The sequence below is a fragment of the Callithrix jacchus genome, chromosome 18 (genome assembly GCF_049354715.1).
Source record: "Callithrix jacchus isolate 240 chromosome 18, calJac240_pri, whole genome shotgun sequence".
In the NCBI taxonomy this organism is placed as follows: domain Eukaryota; kingdom Metazoa; phylum Chordata; class Mammalia; order Primates; family Cebidae; genus Callithrix; species Callithrix jacchus.
In genome coordinates this window covers 10,691,147-10,712,086 of record NC_133519.1, presented here as the reverse complement: position 1 = coordinate 10,712,086, position 20,940 = coordinate 10,691,147, and the positions used below count along the sequence as shown (strand labels likewise).

At 43.1% G+C, this 20,940-nt stretch overlaps 1 protein-coding gene across 1 annotated transcript; it reads left to right on the top strand.

The window, feature by feature from the left end:
- The first annotated feature begins 636 nt into the window (after window positions 1-636).
- On the top strand, window positions 637-14,227 carry CTSK (cathepsin K). The gene is made up of 8 exons (XM_003735112.6): window positions 637-683; window positions 2,069-2,189; window positions 2,653-2,775; window positions 2,856-3,011; window positions 4,647-4,865; window positions 9,843-10,008; window positions 10,595-10,700; window positions 13,563-14,227. Exons 2-8 carry the CDS (start codon window positions 2,070-2,072, stop codon window positions 13,660-13,662), a joined length of 990 nt encoding a protein of 329 aa, XP_003735160.2. The 5' UTR covers window positions 637-683; window position 2,069; the 3' UTR covers window positions 13,663-14,227.
- The last annotated feature ends 6,713 nt before the right edge of the window (window positions 14,228-20,940 follow it).

Here is a 20,940-nt window from a genome sequence, read left to right as displayed (position 1 = left end):
CAATTTCATCTGGACTTTCTGGGCATATCTCCTTCAGCAAAACCACATTAGGCCAGGAAAGCTATTTATTCTTCTGCCCGGAAGTAATGACAGCTTTCAACCAACAAGCTTATATAAATACAAAGAATTCTGGAGCCTATGGATTCCATTATTCTTTTCTAGCCTTTTCTGTTCATTATCTCATCCCAGAGGTGAGGGTCAGACACAAATTTGAAAATAAGTTTCAATGTTGGAGAGGTAAATCAACAGGAAAGGGGTAGGAAAAGTTGTAATCCCCCAATATTGTAATAAAGATACTGAAAAAGAAGGATGGGAGAGACAAGGGCTGTGTCCTTCCTTTTACTCACCAGTAGAGAAGGTAAGCTCCTGCTTGAGTCAATAGATACTGATGTCTTGTTATTTGCCACCAAAGACAGTCTCGTGAGACTTAATACCTAGTAACTCTCTATTCTGGCACATATGCTGCACAGACACAGAAACACTATACATCCACTGCCTTCTTCCCTCCTCCCTACCCTCCCTTCTCTCAGCATTTCTATCCCTGCCTCTTCCTCTTACCCAAATTTTCCAGCCGACCACTGGAGCTGACTTCCGCAATCCTGATGGAATAAATCTAGCACTCCTGATCATCTGCCCACACTTTGCTGCCGAAACGAAGCCAGACAACAGATTTCCATCAGCAGGTAACATTTGCAACTTCTTAGATCTTTTAGCTTTTCATTCCTGTCAATTCTTTAAGAGTATTAGGCATGTAGTGACTTGAGGATCAAAGTAAACTTTTAGCCTCTGCAGATGAAAACAGAGATGCCCTTCTTAGGTTATTTCCTGACTAAATAAAATCTGCCTTGAAATCTGTAGGATTCTTTGCATGATTTGTATATATACATACATGGTTTTTATTGAAAGCAAAAGATATAGGGAATCATTTGCCCATCCTTCAAGAGTGGCCTTTCTGAAGCATTTTCGACTTTAGCCAACAAGGATCAAAAGGGTTAACTCAATAGTGAGGAGGAGGAGGGTGGTACAGGGAGGTGGTAGCTCAGTGCTTCCTGTTCTCTGAGACATCTCAAAGCCCTCAACACTAGCTATTAAATATCCTACTGGACATTTTGGCAGTTTGCAAAAATTACACGTAAATGGACTATAAGCAATTGTGTAAGCCATATGACATGCTGCAGGCTGCAAATTGTCTTAAGATGGAGGATTTGTAATTAAGGAAACCAATGCAAGAAATGAGTGAAGCTAGCTAAACTTATGAAAAGCTGTGAATTTAATCATCATACAACATTGCTTTTCAGTCCGAAAATTATTCTAACAAACTGGAGCTGAGGCTTCTTCTGTGCGGCAGCCACAGTGGTTTTTTGTTGTTGGAGGAGGGGGAAACCTTGCCCACAGCATCTGGTTAAGATTAGGGCAATTTCCTGCCTAAGGAGGGAGGGGAGAGGGAAAGGAGGAAGAAATGCATAAGGAGAGTGAGGAGACAGAAAATGTCTCAGAAAACAGAAAACATTGTCATATTTTCCCTTTTGACAAGATCTGGGAAAGTACTGGAATTTAGGCAAGAAAGAGAACAATGCCTTGAAGAAATGGTCAGGAAGAAAACTTAGTTGGAAATCTCTCCTTTCTGTATTCTGAACCTGAGTACCACTTTGCCCTTTGTTTCCAAGCCTGCTAGGGACTCTGGAGGAAACAGGCACTGAGCCCATTCTGATTTTCCAGTTTCTATCCCATTTCTGGTTGTGTACGTTTGTGTGTGTGTGTGTGTGTGTGTGTGTGAGAGAGAGAGAGAGAGAGAGAGACAGAGAGAGAGACAGAGGCAGAGAGTGTGTGTGTTGGCTAAATCTCCAGAGAGAGAGAGAGAGAAAGAAAGAATGGCTAAATCTCCCTAGCTCAAAGTCCTTGGAACCAGATGTACCAGCACCCTATCTTAACACAGGCCCCTCCTATCATTGTTTTATCATATGAAAGTTACCCTCCATTCTGTGTCTACCTTCCTTTTCCTCATAAAGCCTAGTTTTCCTGTTTCCCTGCCAAATGGAAGAGTTTTCCTAACTATACTCTTCCGCAGAATGTGGGGGCTCAAGGTTCTGCTGCTACCCATGGTGAGCTTTGCTCTGTATCCTGAGGAGATACTGGATACCCACTGGGAGCTATGGAAGAAGACCCACAGGAAGCAATATAACAGCAAGGTGCCTGGGGTCCTGGAGGGGGCGTGGCATGAGGGCTGAGACAAGAGCTCTCTCATCTTAGCTTCCAGACTCCCTTCTTCAATCCAAATGTTTTATTCCAAGCTAATCAGTCCCTCTTCCCTGTCTCATGTTAACATGAGGTATTCATTCCTATGCTTCAAATCATCCTCTGTCAAATTGTATCCTTCCTTTGCTTTATAACTGCCTTACATTTCTCTTTTGGGAAGACGTCTTAAGATTAATGCTATTCATCTATAGGCAATTTTTCTATGAGCCTCTACAGAGCTTTATTTGTATTAATTTGACTTGTTTGCATATTATCTCTTAATAATTCCATGGTTAGTTCCCCAACTAAACTGTAAACTGTTTGTGATTGAGTTTCCTTTATTCTCCTAAAAACCTTCACAGTATTACATACGTAACTGTACACACTCTATACAAGTACTGACTATGCTTTGTTTAGGTGGATGAAATCTCTCGGCGTTTAATTTGGGAAAAAAACCTGAAGTATATTTCCATCCATAACCTTGAGGCTTCTCTTGGTGTCCATACATATGAACTGGCTATGAACCACTTGGGGGACATGGTGAGTACAGCTTCAGCTCCTGTCTCACCTACACCGTCTGCTTTACTTCCCTGCTGATGCCTGGCCTCTCTTTGTCTCAGACCAGTGAAGAGGTGGTTCAGAAGATGACTGGACTCAAAGTACCCACCTCTTATTCCCGCAGCAATGACACCCTTTATATCCCGGACTGGGAAGGTAGAGCCCCAGACTCTGTTGACTATCGAAAGAAAGGATATGTTACTCCTGTCAAAAATCAGGTACTCTCCTTTCTTCTGGGTGTGCATATGTAATCTGGCATGAACTCTTCCTTCTTCTGCTGCTTCGTTCTTGAGGTGAAAGGGCGCCAGAAAGAGAGGGCAAGCAGTTAAGGTACATCTCCCCAAGCTAAGAGAATATGGCTTGTTCTGTTACTTAACCTCATTCGTTTTTGCACTTTTGGGTTGTTTCTGGGTTTTCTTCTTTCTTTGAGACAGAGTCTCACTGTCGTCCAGGGTGGTGTGCAGTGGCGCAAACTTGGCTCACTGCAACCTCCACCTCCCGGGTTCAAGTAATTCTCCTTTCTCAGCCTCCCGAGTAGCTGAGATTACAGGCACATACCACTACACCTGGCTAATTTTTCTATTTTTATAGAGTTGGGGTTTCACCGTGTTGGCCAGGCTGGTCTTGAACTCCTGACGTCAGGTGATCCACCTACCTCGGTCTTCCAAAGTGCAGGGATTACAGGTGTGAGCCACTGTGGTCTGGTTTTCATTACAGACAGTGTTGCAGTATGCACCTTTGTGCATACTTTTTTGTGCACATGTACAAATATTTACGCAAAATAAGTCGTAACATCAGAATTGCTAGGTCACAAGGAACAAAAGAAAACAAAACTTTTTTTTTTTTTTTGAAACAGAGTCTCTCTCTTTAACCCAGGCTGGAGTCCAGTGGCATGATCATGGCTCACTGCAGCCTCAACCTCTCAAGTTCAAATGATTTTCCCACCTCAGCCTTTCTAGTAGCTGGGACTACAGGCACATGCTACCACACCTCATTAATTTTTTAAATATATTTTTTTGTAGAGACAGGGTTTTTCCATGCTGCCCAGGCTGGTGTCAAACTCCTGGGCTCAAGCAATCTGCCCACCTTGGCTTCCCAAAGTGCTAGGATTATAGATGTGAGCCACCATGCCTGGCCCAAAAAAGTTTTTACAATCTTACATTCTTACTAGCAACCTTAACATCAGGATTGTATCAGCAATTGTGTCAGTTTTTTCACAACCTTAACAACAAAGGATTGTATCGGCAAGATAAACAATTGATTTAATGTTAATTTAACAAACACTTTTTGACCCCCAGAACCTACCAGCTGCAATGTTAGGCAGCAGAGATTCAAGATGACTAAGACACAATCTGTGTCCTCAGGAAATCCTCAATCTTAAAAAATAGAACAGGAAAGAAAGAAAAATCTATAATCGAGCTGTACCAACAATTATAGCTAATACTTTTTGAGATTTTATTAGGTGTCAGGAACTTCTTAGCTCTTTACATGAGTTAAATATTTTAATCCTCCTGACAGTATTTTATACATAGGGAAACAGACATAGGCAAGTTTAGTAACTAACCCAGGTTTACACAGCTATTAGGTGACAAAGTCAGGGTTAGAACCCAGGACAACTGCCCCCAAAGCTGGTACTATGCTCTGCTTTACTGTAGCTAATAGTAAAAATGATAACAAAAATCAATAGCAGTAGAAGAATCCAACAGTTGTTAAAGGGAGTAGGAGGACTTGCCACAAAAGCAACATTTGTGCTGAAATATTTAGAACACATGGAATTTCTTCAGGCAGGTGGAGAGAAAATATAGGAAATGTGAACAGCAAAGACTGATAGAGTTTCTCTGCATGCCTCTCAGGGTCAGTGTGGTTCCTGTTGGGCTTTCAGCTCTGTGGGTGCCCTGGAGGGCCAACTCAAGAAGAAAACTGGCAAACTCCTAAATCTGAGTCCCCAGAACCTAGTGGATTGTGTGTCTGAGAATGATGGCTGCGGAGGGGGCTACATGACCAATGCCTTCCAGTATGTGCAGAAGAACCGGGGTATTGATTCTGAAGATGCCTACCCATATGTGGGACAGGTGAGATTGCTCCACACAGTTACACAGCTCTGTCAGCTTCTCCTTCCCCAGCATGATATTTTGTCATGGAAACAATTCCAGAAATACTGTTTTCTGTTACCCTATCCTGTTTTCTTGATGAAATAATTTCCCACAGAAAGCCAAGAAAATTTCCATAATCTGGGGGAATTTAGGGAGCTTAAGCTACTCTGGCTCCTATCTGCCTCTCTGCCATGGAGAGAAAACAGAGGCTAGGCTACCTACCCCACAGACTTCTGAGCAGGGCTCTCTAACCCTCTGCTCAGTTCCCCACTCCCACAACAAACCCACAAACCCACCATGCTATTTTCACAAATTGTGTGGCTTTATTTTATATGATCTCGGTGTGAGTTTTCAAAAAATTTAAGCAAAGTATGTAAGTTTACATGCTAACATGTATAAAATGAGAGAAAAAACAAGTTGCTTCATATTAGGATAAGGGATTAATTCAGTTCCTTCTGCATGATCCTTTAGTCATAAGAAGGAAATTGTATCTGTAAGGGAGGCAATCTGAGGGTTTTTTAACACACATGGGACTGGGACTGACAGATAAAATAATGTAGGACCTTTGCAACAGAAACCTCTGGAACAGGGATAGCAAGTTTGAGAATAAAAATGATGGCTACTCTGTTCTAAGCCATGTCCTTAGTGCATTTTTTCTTTTTCTTTTTTTTCATTTAATCTCATATCAACTCTGTAAGGTAGACTTATCTTCAATGTATAGGTGAGGAAATGGACACTTAAGGAAATAAAACAGATAATTCATACCACTAGTACGTAGCAAAGGCAAGATGTATCTACCAGGCATGTTTACCTTCTGCAAACATTCCTAGGCATGTTTCCTATGCACATGTGCAAGAATTTCTTACTAGGATATAATGCTTTGGAACAGAATTGTCTAGGTCTTAGGGTGTATCTATTTTCAACTTTACTACACAATGCCAAATTGTTTGCCAAAGTATTTGGAAAAATGTATACTCCACCTGCAATGTGTAAGAAATCCCATAGAATCACCTTTTTATTAGTATGTTTATCTGGCCATTGCATTTCTTCAATGAATCGACTGTTTTTATCTTTTGCTCATTTGTTTTTCTTTTTATTTATTTATTTTATTTTCTTGGTTCTATGAGAAAACCTTTCATTTTTTTGATTTTTTTTTTTTTTTTTTTTTTTGAGACAGGGTCTCATTCTGTCACCAGGCACCAGGCTGTAGTGCAGTGGTGCAATCTTGGCTCACTACAACCTCTGCCTCCTGGGTTCAAGCAATTCTCCTGCCTCGGCCTCCTGAGTAGCTGGGACTACAGGCATGCACTACCACGCCCAGCTAATTTTTGTATTTAAATGGAGACAGGGTTTCACTATGTTTGCCAGGATGGTCTTGATCTCTTGACCTCGTGATCCACCAGCCTCTGTCTCCCAAAGTACTGGGATTACAGGCATGAGCCACTGTGCCCGACTGTTTTTATTATTTTTGAAACAGGGTTTCACTCTGTTGCCCAGGCTGGAGTGTGGTGATACAATCATAGCTCACTGCAATCTGTACCCCCTGGACTCAAGCAATCCTCTCACCCCAGCCTCACAAATAGCTAGGATACCAATGCATGCCACCATGCCCACCAATTTCCAACAATTTTTGAAATTTTTGTGTAGAGGCTAGGCACCATGGCTCATGCCTGTAATCTCAGCATTTTGGGAGGCTGAGGTGGGAGGAGGCTAAGCCCAGGACTTCCAGATCATCCTGGTGCAATATAAGTAAGACCTCCTCTCTACAGAAAATCTTTTTAAAAGTAGCCAGGCATGGTGCTGTGCACCTGTAGCCCTAGCTACTCAGGAGGCTGGTTGGGAGGACAACTTGAACCTGGGAGTTCAAGGCTGCCATAAGCTATGATCACGTCACTGTTCTCTAGCCTAGGTGACAGAATGAGACCCTGTCCCCCAAAAACAAAAAAATTTTTTGGTAGAGACATCTCGCTGTGTTGCCAAGGCTGGTCTCAAACTCCTGGGCTCAAACTCCTACCTCCCAAAGTGCTGGGATTACAGATGTGAGCCACCATGCCTGGCCTACCCCCCTTTTTTTTTTTTTTTTTTGAGATGGAGTTTCACTCTGTCTCCAGGATGGAATGCAGTGATGCGATTTCGCCTCACTGCAACTTCTGCCTCCCAGGTTCAAGCGATTCTCCTGCCTCAGCCTCCCGAGTAGCTGGGACTGCAGGTGTGCGCCACCATGCCCAGCTAATTTTTATATTTTTAGTAGAGACAGGGTTTCACCAAGTTGGCTAGGATGGTCTCCATCTCTTGACCTTGTGATCTGCCCGCCTCAGCCTCCCAAAGTGCTGGGATTACAGGGGCGCCCCACCGCGTCTGGCCCCATTTTTTTTTTTCACTTGGAGTTTCGCTTTTGTCATTCAGGCTGCAATGCAGTGGCACGATCTCAGCATACTGCAACCTCCGCCTCTGGGGTTCAAGTGATTCTCCTGCCTCAGCCTCCTGAGTAGCTGGGATTACAGGCACCCACTACCATACTGAGCTAATTTTTAGTAGAGACGGGGTTTCATCATGTTGGCCAGGCTGGTCTTGAACTCCTGACCTCAGGTGATCTGCCTGCCTCAGCCTCTTAAAGTGCTGGGATTACAGGCATGAGCCATCACACCCCACTTTTACCCATTTTTAATTGGGTTTTTTTTCCTCTTTTTTTCTTAAAAGTTTTTAAAAAATATTTGATGCTGGGTACAGTGGCTCATGCCTGTAATCCCAGGACTTTGGGAGGCTGATGCTGGCGGATCATGAGGTCAGGAGATCGAGACCATCCTGGCCAACATGGTGAAACCCCATCTCTACTAAAAATACAAAAATTAGTTGGGTGTGTGGTGGAACATGCCTGTAATCCCAACTACTCAGGAGGCTAAGGGAGAAGAATCGCTTGAACCAGGGAGTCGGAGGGTGCAGTGAGCCAAGATTGCGCCATTGCACTCTAGCCTGGCAACAGAGTGAGATGCTGTCTCAAAAAAAAAAAAAAAAAAAATTGGAGAATATTGTGTATATTAAAAGTTGAGGATTGTCTTTTCATTCTCTTTATGATGTCTTTCAATCTAGAAAAGTTTATTTTAATATAATAAAATGATTAATTTTCCTTTGCAATTTTTGTTTTTTTTGTTTTTTTGAGACAGAGTTTCGCTGTTGCTACCCAGACTGGAGTGCAATGGCACGATCTTGGCTCACTGCAACCTCCGCCTTCTGAGTTCAAGCAATTCTCCTGCCTAAGCCTCCTGAGTCACTGGGACTACAGGCGTGCACCACCATGCCCAGCTAAGTTTTGTATTTTTAGTAGAGACGGGGTTTCACTTTGTTGACCAGGATGGTCTCGATCTCTTGACCTCGTGATCCACCTGCCTCAGCCTCCCAAAGTGCTGGGATTATAGGCGTGAGCCACTGCGCCCAGCTTCCTTTGCAATTTTTACCTTTAGCAATGTGTTTTATTCATGTATGAATGAAGGAAGGTAAGAAAAAATAAAATTTAAAAAAGAAGAGCTCTGGCCAGGTGCAGTGGCTCACACCTATAATCCTAGTACTTTGGGAGGCTGAGGCAGGTGAATCACTTGAGGTCAGGAGTTTGAGACTAGCTGGGCCAACATGGTGAAACCCATCTCTACCAAATATACAAAAATTAGCCGGGTGTGATGGCACATTCCTGTAATCTCAGTTACTTGGCAGGCTGAGGCAGAAGAATTGCTCGAACCCAGGAGGCAGAGGTTGCAATGGGCCAAGATCATGCCACTGCACTCCAGCCTGGGTGACAGAGGGAGACTCTGTCTCAAAAAATAAAATAAAAAAATTAAAAAGAAGAAATCTGATAGGGCAGCAGCCAGATAACATTTTAAAGGGATGGTATTATAAGTTTGTTCCAGTTATAATTCAGGTTATTCTGACTTTAAAGTATCATCACATAAAATCTTTCTGAGTCAATTTCCAAGGTACTCTGTTTCACTTGTAATTCTGTGTAATTTTTGGCACCAGGAGGGATCAGAGGGTTGGAGCACATGGCAGAAACAAAGATATCTTGAAAAATTATCAAGGCAGTAGACCACTGTAATCTTAAAGTAGCACATCAAATGCTGCTATTGCTGTTAACATTTAGATAATGTTAGATAATTTATTTTTTTGAGGATATCTCACTATCTTGCACAGGCTAGAGTGGAGTGCCTATTCTCAGTATGATCATAGTACATTAAAGCCTCAAACTCCTGGGCACAAACAATCCTCCTGCCTCAGCCTCCCAAGTAGTAGACAATATATTCTTGTAGATGTAACCTTAGGGTTCTGAAGGGGTAATCTGTAGGAAAATGAATTGCTGAAAAGAATATACCACCTTGACATGGGCTGTTATTAGATTCTATAATTGTGGCCAACGAAACATTGCTAACTACCTGTAAAATATAGTGTTGGAAGTCATAGGCTAAATTGCTAAGTTCTTCAATCTATTTGTGTCATGTTATGGCTTTCATATTCTGTCTTTGATGAGAGCACATGGATCATACAGGTTCCCCTGATACAGATGCAGAGGGCCCCGTCTTCCCTCTAGCTAAGCCTTGGCCTTGGCCTCCTACCCACACAGCAGCTGGTACCTTCCTGCCCCCTGAGGCTCATACATACTATATGGCCAGTAGCTGGTTTATGCTTTTTAAAAAAATCTTATTTCCAAAATCTTTCTGTACTGTTTTACAGGTTTTCCTCCCACATTTATGTCTTTAAACCACCTGTAGTTGATTTTTATGTGTGGTGGAAGGCAGGAATCCTCTTTTCATATTCTTTTTTATGAGGAAGAACAGACTCTATCTAGAAACCCTAGACACTGCCTCTGTTAGTTCACTGGCATCACTCAAAATACTGGCTGAGTTTCTCACTCACTGGCTCATTGCCTATTGCTTTGTCCTAGTCCTGTTACAATCTTGTTTCTTCCAGGAGGAGAGCTGTATGTATAACCCAACAGGCAAGGCAGCTAAATGCAGAGGGTACAGAGAGATCCCTGAGGGGAATGAGAAAGCTCTGAAGAGGGCAGTGGCCCGAGTGGGACCTATCTCTGTGGCCATTGATGCAAGCCTGACCTCCTTCCAGTTTTACAGCAAAGGTAAGAAGCTGTTCCTGGCTGGGTGCAATGATGCATGCCTGTAAATCCCAGCACTATGGGAGGCCAAGGCAGGTGGATCACCTGTGGTCAGGAGTTGGAGACTGTCCTGGCCAACATAGTGAAACCTCGTCTCCACTAAAAATAAGAAATAAAAAATAAAAAATTAGCCAGGCATGGTAGCACATGCCTGTAGTCCCAGCTATTCAGGAAGCTGAGGCAGGAGAATCACTTGAACCCAGGAGGTAGAGGTTACAGTGAGCTGAGATTATGCCACCACACTCTAGCCTGGGTGACAGAGCAAGACTCCATCAAAAAAAAAAAAGGAAGCTGTTTTCTATAGAGCACTGTCTTTTATGATACAGGCTTGATGGCTTCTTGAAGGACCTTGGGTATTTTCAGTACTTAGTTTTTGTATTCAGAAGGAGGCGGCCAGAGGGAAATTAACAACTCCTGCAGTATGGAGCAGATCTCTGTGGTAAACCCTCCTGACCCGCATGGAATTCTACAGAGAGTCTCCGAGACTGGGGGATCCCACAGGGTGACCCGTGGATTGCATAGAGCCTCACGCTGCTAGTTTGTATTCTAGGTGTGTATTATGATGAAAGCTGCAATAGCGATAATCTGAACCATGCAGTTTTGGCAGTGGGATATGGAATCCAGAAGGGAAACAAGCATTGGATAATTAAAAACAGGTAATGATGGGACCACTACTTTTGTCATTCAATCACCCTTTTAACACTCAACCTCACCTGCAGCTTCCCAGTATTCCTTTCTGTCTCCCAAATCAAGAAAAAAATCATCTTCAGCTTCTCACTTCTGTCTTCTCAGTCAGAGGCTCTTAACTCTGAGTCTGACATTTAATGGCCAGTGTGTTAGTCCACTTTGCATTGCTATAGAAGAATACCCAAGACTGGCTAATTTATAAAGAATTGAGGTTTGTTTGGCTGTACAAGCATGGCACTAGTATCTGCTCAGCTTCTGGTGGGTCCTCGAAGCTTTTACTCATGGCAGAAGGCAAAAGAAGCAAGCATGTCACATAGTGAGAGAAGGAGCAAGAGAGACAGGGAAGTACCAGACTCTTTAAAGAACCAGTTCTCACATGAACTAATAGAGTGAGAACTCATCATCACCAAGGCAGTGGCACCAAGTCTTTCATGAGGAATCCACTCCCATAACCCAAACACCTCACACTAGGCCCCACCTCCAACATTAGGCATCACATTTCAGCATGAGACTGGGAAGGGACACACATCCAAACCATATCAGCCAGACAATAGTGCTCAGTGTATGTGCTGGGCAGATGCTCCCTCTGTGCAAGGTGCTTAGTCACATATACAAACCGATGAGCAGATGATGCCTTCAGTGAGCTCAGAGCCCAGTAAGACAGACCTGGCTGGCTGGGTGTGGTGGCTCACACCTGCAATCCCAGCACTTTGGGAGGCCAAGGTGGGCAGATTACGAGGTCAGGATTTTGAGACCATCCTGACCAACATGGTGAGACCCCATCTCTACTAAAAATACAAAAATTAGCCGGGTGGAGTGGTGCACACCTGTAATCCCAGCTACTCAGGAGGCTGAGGCAGGAGAATCACCTGCCCCACACTTTACTATCTCTGTTGTTCATTTCACACCCCTTCGCTGGCATCCCCTTCCTACAGAGCAAAATTCTACTCAGCCTTTTCGCTCAGCTCAAATGTCACCTCTTATATTAAGCCTCTGAGATTCTCCTGATCAGAAAGAATCTTTCCCTCCTCTGATAGGCAGAGGTTGCAGTGAGCCGAGATCTCATCACTGCACTCCAGCCCGGCGACAGAGCCAGACTCCATCTCAAAACAAAAAACAAGCAAACAAAAAAACAACCTAGCTAACCATGAGATAAAGCAGTACAAGGAACCAGCAGGAGCTTTGGAATTATATATTTTTACTTTCTTTTGTCTCTAATGTGATAAGTTTCTCAGGGCGGTTTCTATTAGCAGTCTGTCTTTAACAGTAGGGGAACAGTGTAAAGGTTTAATATTCCTTTGAACAGTTTTTTTCCTTCAAGATACACTTAGAATACATGGATATAAGAACTTGCCGGGATTTCCAACTCTCTGGAATCCCCTCCCACGTAGTGAGAGCTTAAAGAAAAAAAAAGAACTTGCCAAAGATGTGAAGAGAAACATTTTTTAGAAATAAGATATAAACAAAAAAAAGTTAGTGTTTACTTTCCTATGTTGGGGAACAAAGAAAACTCCAGGGTACTTTGCTTCCCATTTCTCTAGCACTTTGTGACTTTTGGGGCAGGGCAGACTGATAAGAATTACGCTTTTCCTTTCCTGCTGATAACCATTAACCTGGCAGCAGCATTGGCTAATTCTGCTGTCCTCTGTGTCCTCCAAGGAGCAGGAGTCCTAGACTCTGGGGAGTTCACAGACTCACGTGGTGGTGTAAGCAAGTTGGGCTGCTACCTGGAAGACAGGCAGGATAGAATGTGAGGCTGGGAGTTGCTCCAAACCTGAAACAACTTTTTATATCACAGTTCCAACTCAGGGTGAACCTGAGCACCTTCCCAAGTCTCCCGCAGCTTCTGCTGTATGGTGTCCCTTCTCTTGACTCCCAACTCCAGGCACTGACCCTGTTCTTTCACGATCAGGTGCCATGTGTGGAGATAGCTTCCAAAAGAGCTGGGAGGAAGACAGGTTACACTCAGGCAATATCAGGAACACGGGGGGCCCCAGAAGAAGGGGAGAATGGGGGCAGGGTACAGGTTTTAAATAAAACCTATTGGGTAATTGGAGAAGTTGGTGGTTGGGGAAGAGGACTGAAAACAAGTTAGGAAGATATACAAGCAATCTCTCCTTTCTCCTCTGTCTCACATTGTCTCTCCTGTCTTCTAGTCTTGCCACTCATTTCCTTAGTCATCTCATCCACTCTCATAGTTTCATCCATCTCTCCTGTGGGGTTTACTCCCACATCAAGATCACCAGCTTCTGCCTCTTTCTTATGCTCTAAACTTGCATTTTCCAGATTAATCTTCCCCAAATACAGCTCTGATCATATCACTTTCACACTCAAAATCCCTTAGTGGCTCCTCCACTATAATGGGTCACAGGGTAAAAGGTGAAACTCTTTAACCCCGCAGAAAAGGTAATTCAACCTGATCTCAATCTGCCTTTCTAGACATCTCTCTCACTACACCCTGTCAGGCACACTACTTTTCAGCTACATGATCCTAATAGTGCCCCATACTTTCCTGCCTCTGTTGTTCATTTCACACCCCTCCACTGGTATCCCCTTCCTACAGAGCAAAAATCTACTCAGCCTTTTGGCTCAGCTCAAATGCCACCTCTTCTATCAAGCCTCCAAGATTCTCTTGATCAGAAGGAATCTTTCCCTCCTCTGATACCTATAGTATTACGCCTTTTCCCTATTTCTTGACTTTAAGCTCTTTAAAGTTAAAAATCATTGTATTCATTTTTGTGTACCATCAGTACCTAGCACAATACTTAGTAAACATTTTAATGAATAAATAAACTGAGAGTACTAAGTATTTTTCTTGATTGGTCTTACAGCTGGGGAGAAAATTGGGGAAACAAAGGATATATCCTCATGGCTCGAAATAAGAACAACGCCTGTGGCATTGCCAACCTGGCCAGCTTCCCCAAGATGTGACTCCGGCCAGCCAAACCCATCCTGCTCTTCCATTTCTTCCACGATGGTGCAGTGTAATGATGCACTTTGGGAGGGAGTTGGTGTGCAACTTTCGAAGCAGGTGTGATGGTACTGAGATTGTCTGTTCAGTTTCTCCACTTGTTTGTGCTTCAAAGGATCCTTCCCACTTTGCTTCTCTCCACCTGTGACCTTTTTCACTGTAGCCATCAGGACTTTCCCCGACAGGTGTGTACTCTTAGGCTAAGAGATGTGACTATAGACTGCCCCTGACTGCGATGTCCCAGGGCTGATGCTGTGCAGGTAGAGGCCAGAGATTTTCAGAGAGGTTAGATTCTCATTCACTAGTTAGCTTTAGCCACTCTAGAGGACTGGGGTGATCTGACTTCTCACTTTCTAAGTTCTCTTCTATATCCTCAAGGTAGAAATGTCTGTGTTCTCCACTCCAATTGAGAAATCTATTCATAAGTCGTTGGTACAAGTTTACACGAATAAAAGAAATGTGATTTATCTCCCCTTCTTGCATTTTTGAAATAAAGTATTTATCCCTTATCTACAGTTTAAAAAATAGCATCTAGTTCACATTCATTTTGTGTTAGATACTGTGCTAGGTGCTGGAGGGAAGAAGGTGAATAGAACATTTTCTCTCTACTTGATGCGCCCACAGTCTGGTTGTAGAGATTTTTATGTAAACAGTTCATTTATTTGTTCATTCCTTCAGCCAATTTTATTGAGTGCTTACTCTGTACTAAGAACTGTACATTTCTGGGATTAACTAGATATAAGGAGATCTCAATATTTAATTCTGCCTGAGGGGAGACTGGATTAAGTGATATGGAAACTTGGGTCTTGAAACATATTTTAAGAGTCTTTTTTCTTTTCTCTCTCTCTCTCTCATCTGGGTCTCCCTCTGTTGCCCAGACTGGAGTCAGTGGCACTCATAGCTCACTGCAGCCTTGATCTCCTGGGCTCAAGAGTTGTTCCCATCTCAGTCTCCTAAGTAGCTTGGACTACAGTGAACAATGCCATGCATAGCTGACTTTTTAAAAATTATTTTTGGGAGGCCAAGGTGGGAGGATCGCCTGAGCCCAGCAGTTTAAGACCAGCCTGTTTCCCTATGTCAGCCAGACTGGTCTCAAACTGCTGGGTGCAGGCAATTCTCCCACCTCGGCCTCCCAAAGTGCTGGAATTAGAAGTGCGGGCCACTGCATCCAGCATGACACTGTTGGTAAGATGGCAATAATCTCCAAATTGATCTACAGAATTAACACGATTTGTATTAAAATCCCAGCTGGCTTCTTTGCAGAAATTGGCAAGCTGACCCTAAGATTCGTATGGACATTCAAGAGCTTCAGAATAGCCAAAACTATCTTGAAAAAGAACAAAGTTGGAGGATTTGCTCTTCTCAATTTCAAAACGTAACTACAAACCAACAGTAGTCAAGAAAATGTGACATAAAATAGGCATACAGATCAATGGACTAGAATTCAGGGTGTAGAAGTAAACCACGTTCAGTTGACATGGGGTGCCAAGACAATTCAAGGTGAAAGAATAGTCTTTTCAAAACATCATGCTGGACAACTGAGTAAAAACATGCAGGAGAATGAAGTTGGAACACTGCTTCACACCACATAAAAAATTAATTCAAAATGATTAAACACCTAAAGGTAAGAGCTAAAACTCTTAGGAAACAAAGGGGTAAATCTTCCTGACCTTGCATCAGGCAGTGGTTATGACACCACAGCACAAGCAACAACAACAAAAACTTAGGGCTGGGCGCTGTGGCTTATGCCTGCAATCCCAGCACTTTGGAGGTTGAAGTGGGCGGATGGCCTGAGGTCAGCAGTTTGAGAACAGCCTGACCAACATGGTAAAACCCTGTCTCTACTAAAATACAAAAATCAGTTGGGCGTGGTGGTGGGCACCTGTAATCCCAGCTACTTGGGAAGTTGAGGAAGGCGAATCGTTTGTGAGGTGGAGGTTGCAGGGAGCCAAGGTCACACCACTGCACTCCAACCTGGGCAACAGAGCAAGACTCCATCTCAAAAAAAAAGATAAATTGAACCTCTATCAAAATTAGAAATTTTTGTGCATCAAAGGACACTATTAAGAGAGGGAAAAGATAACACAGAATGAGAGAAGATATCCATAAGTTATATATGTGATAAAAGAATTAATATCCAGAATATGTAAAGCATCCCCACAACTCAACGATTAAAAAAAAATTAAAAATGGGCAAAAGACTTGAACACATAGTTACCAAAACAGATATACACATGGTCAATAAGCACATCACTAGCCTATAAGGAAAGGTAAACCAAAAGCACAATGTCATATACTTAATCCCCATTAGAGTGGCTATGATAACACCACCACAAACCCAGAATATAGCAAGTGTTGGTGAGGATGTGGAGAAACCGGAACTCTTGTACATTATTAGTGGGAATGTAACAGGGTGCAGCTGCAGTGGAAAAGTTTGTTGGTTCCACAAACACTTAAACATAGAATTACCATATAATCCATCAATTCCACTCCTAGGTAAAGATCCAAAAGAACTGAATGCTGGAGTTCAAACTTACTCATACACCCAATGTTCTTAGCTGCATTATTCACAAGAGCCAAAAGGTAGAAACAAGCCAGGGTCCATTAACAGATGAATGGATGGCCTAATGTGGTAATATTCTATACCTGGAATATTATTTGGTCATAAAAAGAAATAAAATTCTGGCCGGGACGGTGGCATGCCTGTGTAGTCCCAGCTACTAGGGAGGCTAAGGTGGGAGGATCGCTTGAGCCCAGAAGTTTGAATCCAGGCTGGGCAACATAGTGAAACCCATCTCAAGAAAGAAAGAGAAAGAAAAAAGGAAACTCAGCCAAGCGAAGTGCCTCACACTTTGTAATCCAGCATTTTGGGAGGTCAAGGGAGGGTAGATCACTTGAGGCCAGGGGTTCGATACTAGCCTGGCCAGCCTGGTGAAACCCCATCTCTACTAAAAATACAAAAATTAGCTGGGTGAGGTGGCTCACGCCTATAATCCCAGTTACTTGGGAGGCTGAGGCACAAGAATTGCTTGAACCCAGGAGGTGGAGGTTGCAGGGAGCTGCAATTGCACCATTGCACTCTAGCCTTGGTGACAGTGAGATTCTATCTCAAAAAAAAAGGAAACTCCTCACTTCCTCACTTCAAAAAAGAAGAAATAACATTCTGGTACATACTATAACATGGATGAACCTTGAAAACATGATAAGTGAAATAAGCCACATACAACCGGACAAATATTGTGATTCCACTTATTGTGAGGCATTTAGAATAGGCAAGTTCAGAGACATTAAGGAAAGTAGAATGGGGGTACTGGGAGTTGGGGAGGGAGTAGGATGGGGAGTTCTTTCTTAATGGATATAAGTTTCTGTTAGGGACCATGTTCTAAATGGGAGAAGCTTGGGTGTGTTGGGGTGAGGGGTACATTGGAATTCTATACGTTTTGCTCAATTTTGCTGTGAGCCTAAAATTGTTCTAAAATTTTTTTTTAAGTTCTAGAAATGATAGTTACACAACATTGTGAATATACTTAATGCAACTGAATTGCATACTTTAAAAACGGTTAAAATGGCAATTTTTTTTTTTTTGAGACAGAGTCTCACCCTGTCACTCAAGTTGGAGTGCAATGGTGTGATCTCGGCTCACTGCAACCTCCGCCTCCTGGGTTCACACGATTCTCCTGCCTCAGCCTTCTGAGTAGCTGGGATTACAGGCATGCGCCACCACACCGGGCCAATTTCTTGTATTTTTAGTAGAGATGGGGTTTCACCATGTTGGCCAGCTTGATCTCAAACTCTTGATCTTGTTATCTGTCTGCCTCGGCCTCTCAAAGTACTGGAATTACAGGTGTGAGCCACCGTGTCCCACCTAAAATGACAATTTTTATGTATATTTTGCCACAGTTAAAAAATTGTTTAAATTAAAAGAGAAGTTCTAGTGACTATTTAAAACTTCATCTTTTAGCCATGTGATTGGAATTAAATATTGCTCAATCATTTTGTTGTTATTCTTCTCTACTTCTCTTATGGTCCATATTAGCAAATTCTGTCCCTGCCTCTTCAAAACATAATATGAATCTGGCCACTTCTCTCTCCCTCTACCGTGACTATATAGTTTAAGTTCCCATCGCTTCCCCTAGACTTATGTAACTGCCCTCCAACGCCCATAGTCTGTTCTTCCCTGTACACAACTCTCCCATTACTCTTTCATTTATTTAACAAATATGAAGCATCTGCTATGAGGCAGGCACTGTTCTGGAAATTCAACAGTGACAAAAATTCATGACCTCATTGAGTTTACATTTTAGTGAACTTAGAATATAATGCAAAAGTCTTAAATGGCCTACAAGCAGCATGATCTGGTCCCAGTCTTCTTTTTTTTTTTTTTAGACAGTGTCTCAGTCTGTCACCCAGGCTGGATGGAATGCAGTGTCGCAATTACGGCTCAAGCAATCCTCTCACCCTCAAGCTTTCCTCTCACCTCAGCCTCCTGAGTAGCTGGGACTATAGGCACACATCACCACACCCAGCTAATTTTTGTATTTTTTGTAAAGATGAGGTTTTGCTATGTTGCCTGGGCTGGTCTGGAACTCCTGGACCCCAGTAATCCACTTGCTTCAGCCTCCCAAAGTGCCAAGATTACCAGCATGAGCCACCGCACCTGGCCCAGGCCACCTATTTCAGCCTGTGGTTTTGTGGAAAGTGGTTATCTAAACAAAATTCGAATGCTGTTAGAAATAAAGTGTTGGTCAAGAAATGCCGACACCTATATAAAAGAGTGCTTATCTGGCCGGGCGCGGTGGCTCACGCCTGTAATCCCAGCACTTTGGGAGGCCGAGGCAGGTGGATCACGAGGTCAAGAGATCGAGACCATCCTGGTCAACGTGGTGAAACCCCGTCTCTATTAAAAATACAAAAAATTAGCTGGGCATGGTGGCGCATGCCTGTAATCCCAGCTACTCAGGAGGCTGAGGCAGGAGAATTACCTGAACCCAGGAGGTGGAGGTTGCGGTGAGCCGAGATCGCACCGTTGCACTCCAGCCTGGGTAACAAGAGCGAAACTCCGTCTCAAAAAAAAAAGGAGTGCTTATCAACACCTCTTCCCAGTGAGAAACAACCCAGGGTCTTATTTGGTTACTGTATTCAACTCTAAGACCAGGATTTTTGGCTGATGATTTCTTTCTCAAATTTGGATATGGTTCCTTGAGGCCTGGCAAGTAGATGCTTAATATTTGTTAAACAAATGAAAGAAAGAGTGATGGGAGAGTTTTGCATAGGGGAGTCATGTGACCTGCGGTACAGGGAAGAATAGACTGTAGGGCAGAGCTTAGCGTGGAGTAGGGAAGTTAGAGGGCACTTATGTAAGTCTAAGGGGAAATGGTGGGAACTTAACTGTGTGATCATGGTAGAGGGAGAGAGAAATGGCCAGATTTGCTTATGTTGGCTAAAACTTAAACTATCTTAGCCAATATATCTAAAAAAAAACAATGGCGAGGAACAGAGTAGTTACAATGAAAACTCTAATTCTGGAAAGAGGAGAATGAATGAAAAACAGCACAGTTATCATTGATCTGTAGCATAAATTACGTCCTGCTAGGCGGGAATATGGAAGACTCCCTTCCTGGCAGTAGAATGAGTTCCTTGGCTGGGTAACTAGGAAAAGCGAGGCTTGCTCTCTGTGGGGATCTTTTTTATGGTCCAGCATGGCTCTTGCTTCTTCCTGCTAGATGATCTTACTTGTCTCTTATTCTCCACGGCTATGCCAGAGATAGGCACGCGGAAATGCCCTTTCTGGGCATACCCTGTTCAACTTTAGCTGTGGTACGAATTGGAAACCTAGAAAGTACAGTAGATTGCAGGGCCTGGGGTTTCTTTGGTAATACATTCCCATAAAAGCTCAGTCGCTTTTGGTCTGAGTTGTCACACCCAAAAAAATGTTTTACTAGATAAAATATTTAAACCCGAGAATTTCAAACTCTTAGGAATCATCCTCAGTGCTGTGCCATCCTATAAACTTGTTTAATTGCTCTTGTCCTAAGTAGCTCGAAATCCATAAGAGCAGATGTACACCCATAATCTGAGCTATGCCCTCTTTCCTGGAAAAATGCTTACCTGGAAGTGCATGACAGAAGCCTCTAGTCTTACTTCTTGCTGAATCTTTTGCCTCCTTGCCTCTGCATTGTTTAGTGTGGTGCTTATTATTATTATTATTATATTTTGAGATGGAGTCTTGCTGTGTTGGTCAGGCTGGAGTGCAGTGGAACAATCTTGGCTCACTGCAGCCTCTGCCGCCTGAGTTCAGGCAATTCTCCTGCCTCAGAGTAGCTGGGACTACAGGGCTTTGTATTTGTTACTAGAGACGGGGTTTCACCATGTAGGTCATGCTGATCTTGAACTCCTAACTTCAAGTGATCCACCCACCTCGGCCTCTCGAAGGGCTGGGATTACAGGTGTGGGCCACTGTGCCCAGCCAGTTTGGTGCTTTTTCTACCCTATAAGGCTCTAAACTATGGTATTTTATATTGCAGGCTATGGGCAGAAAGAACTTCTCTTAGCAAAGCGATATATTATTCTCTCTAGGCTTTTAGGTGGAACACTTTCAGATTAAGTTACTTTCTTATATTCTTACTGAAGCTTACAGAAGGAGCCAACATGCTGAATTTCTCCTCTAATTTCTTCTTTTTCTTTTCTTTTCTTTTTTCTTTTTTTCTTTTTTTTTTTTTTTTTGAGACAGTGCCTCACTCTGTTGCCCAGGCTTGAGTGCAGTGGCACAACAATCATGACTCACTGCAGCCTCGACCTCCTGCACTCAGGTGATCCTCCCATCTCAGCCTCCCAAGTAGCTGGGACTACAGGCGTGTGTCACCACACCCAGTTTGTATTTTGTAGAGAAGGGTTTTGCCATGTTGCTCAGGCTGGTCTCTAAATCCTAGCCTTGAGCGATTTGCCTGTCTCTGTCTCCCAAACTGCTGGGACTACAGGAGAGAGCCACTGTGCCTGGCACTATCATTTCTTGTCATACCACACTCCAGAGGGCCTGTGGTCTTACCCCAAAACAATAGGCAACAGATGTTTCATGAATTCATAATTTCCTGTTTGGACTAGAGTCCTCATTGCCCTACGCCCACACCCTCTATTCAGCTGATTCCACGTTCTAGTCTGTAACTTGTACCAAATTCTGAGTCAGTCAGAATTGGCTACGCTTCTTTGCAACAAAGAATCCCGTGATATAGGTCTTGCAGG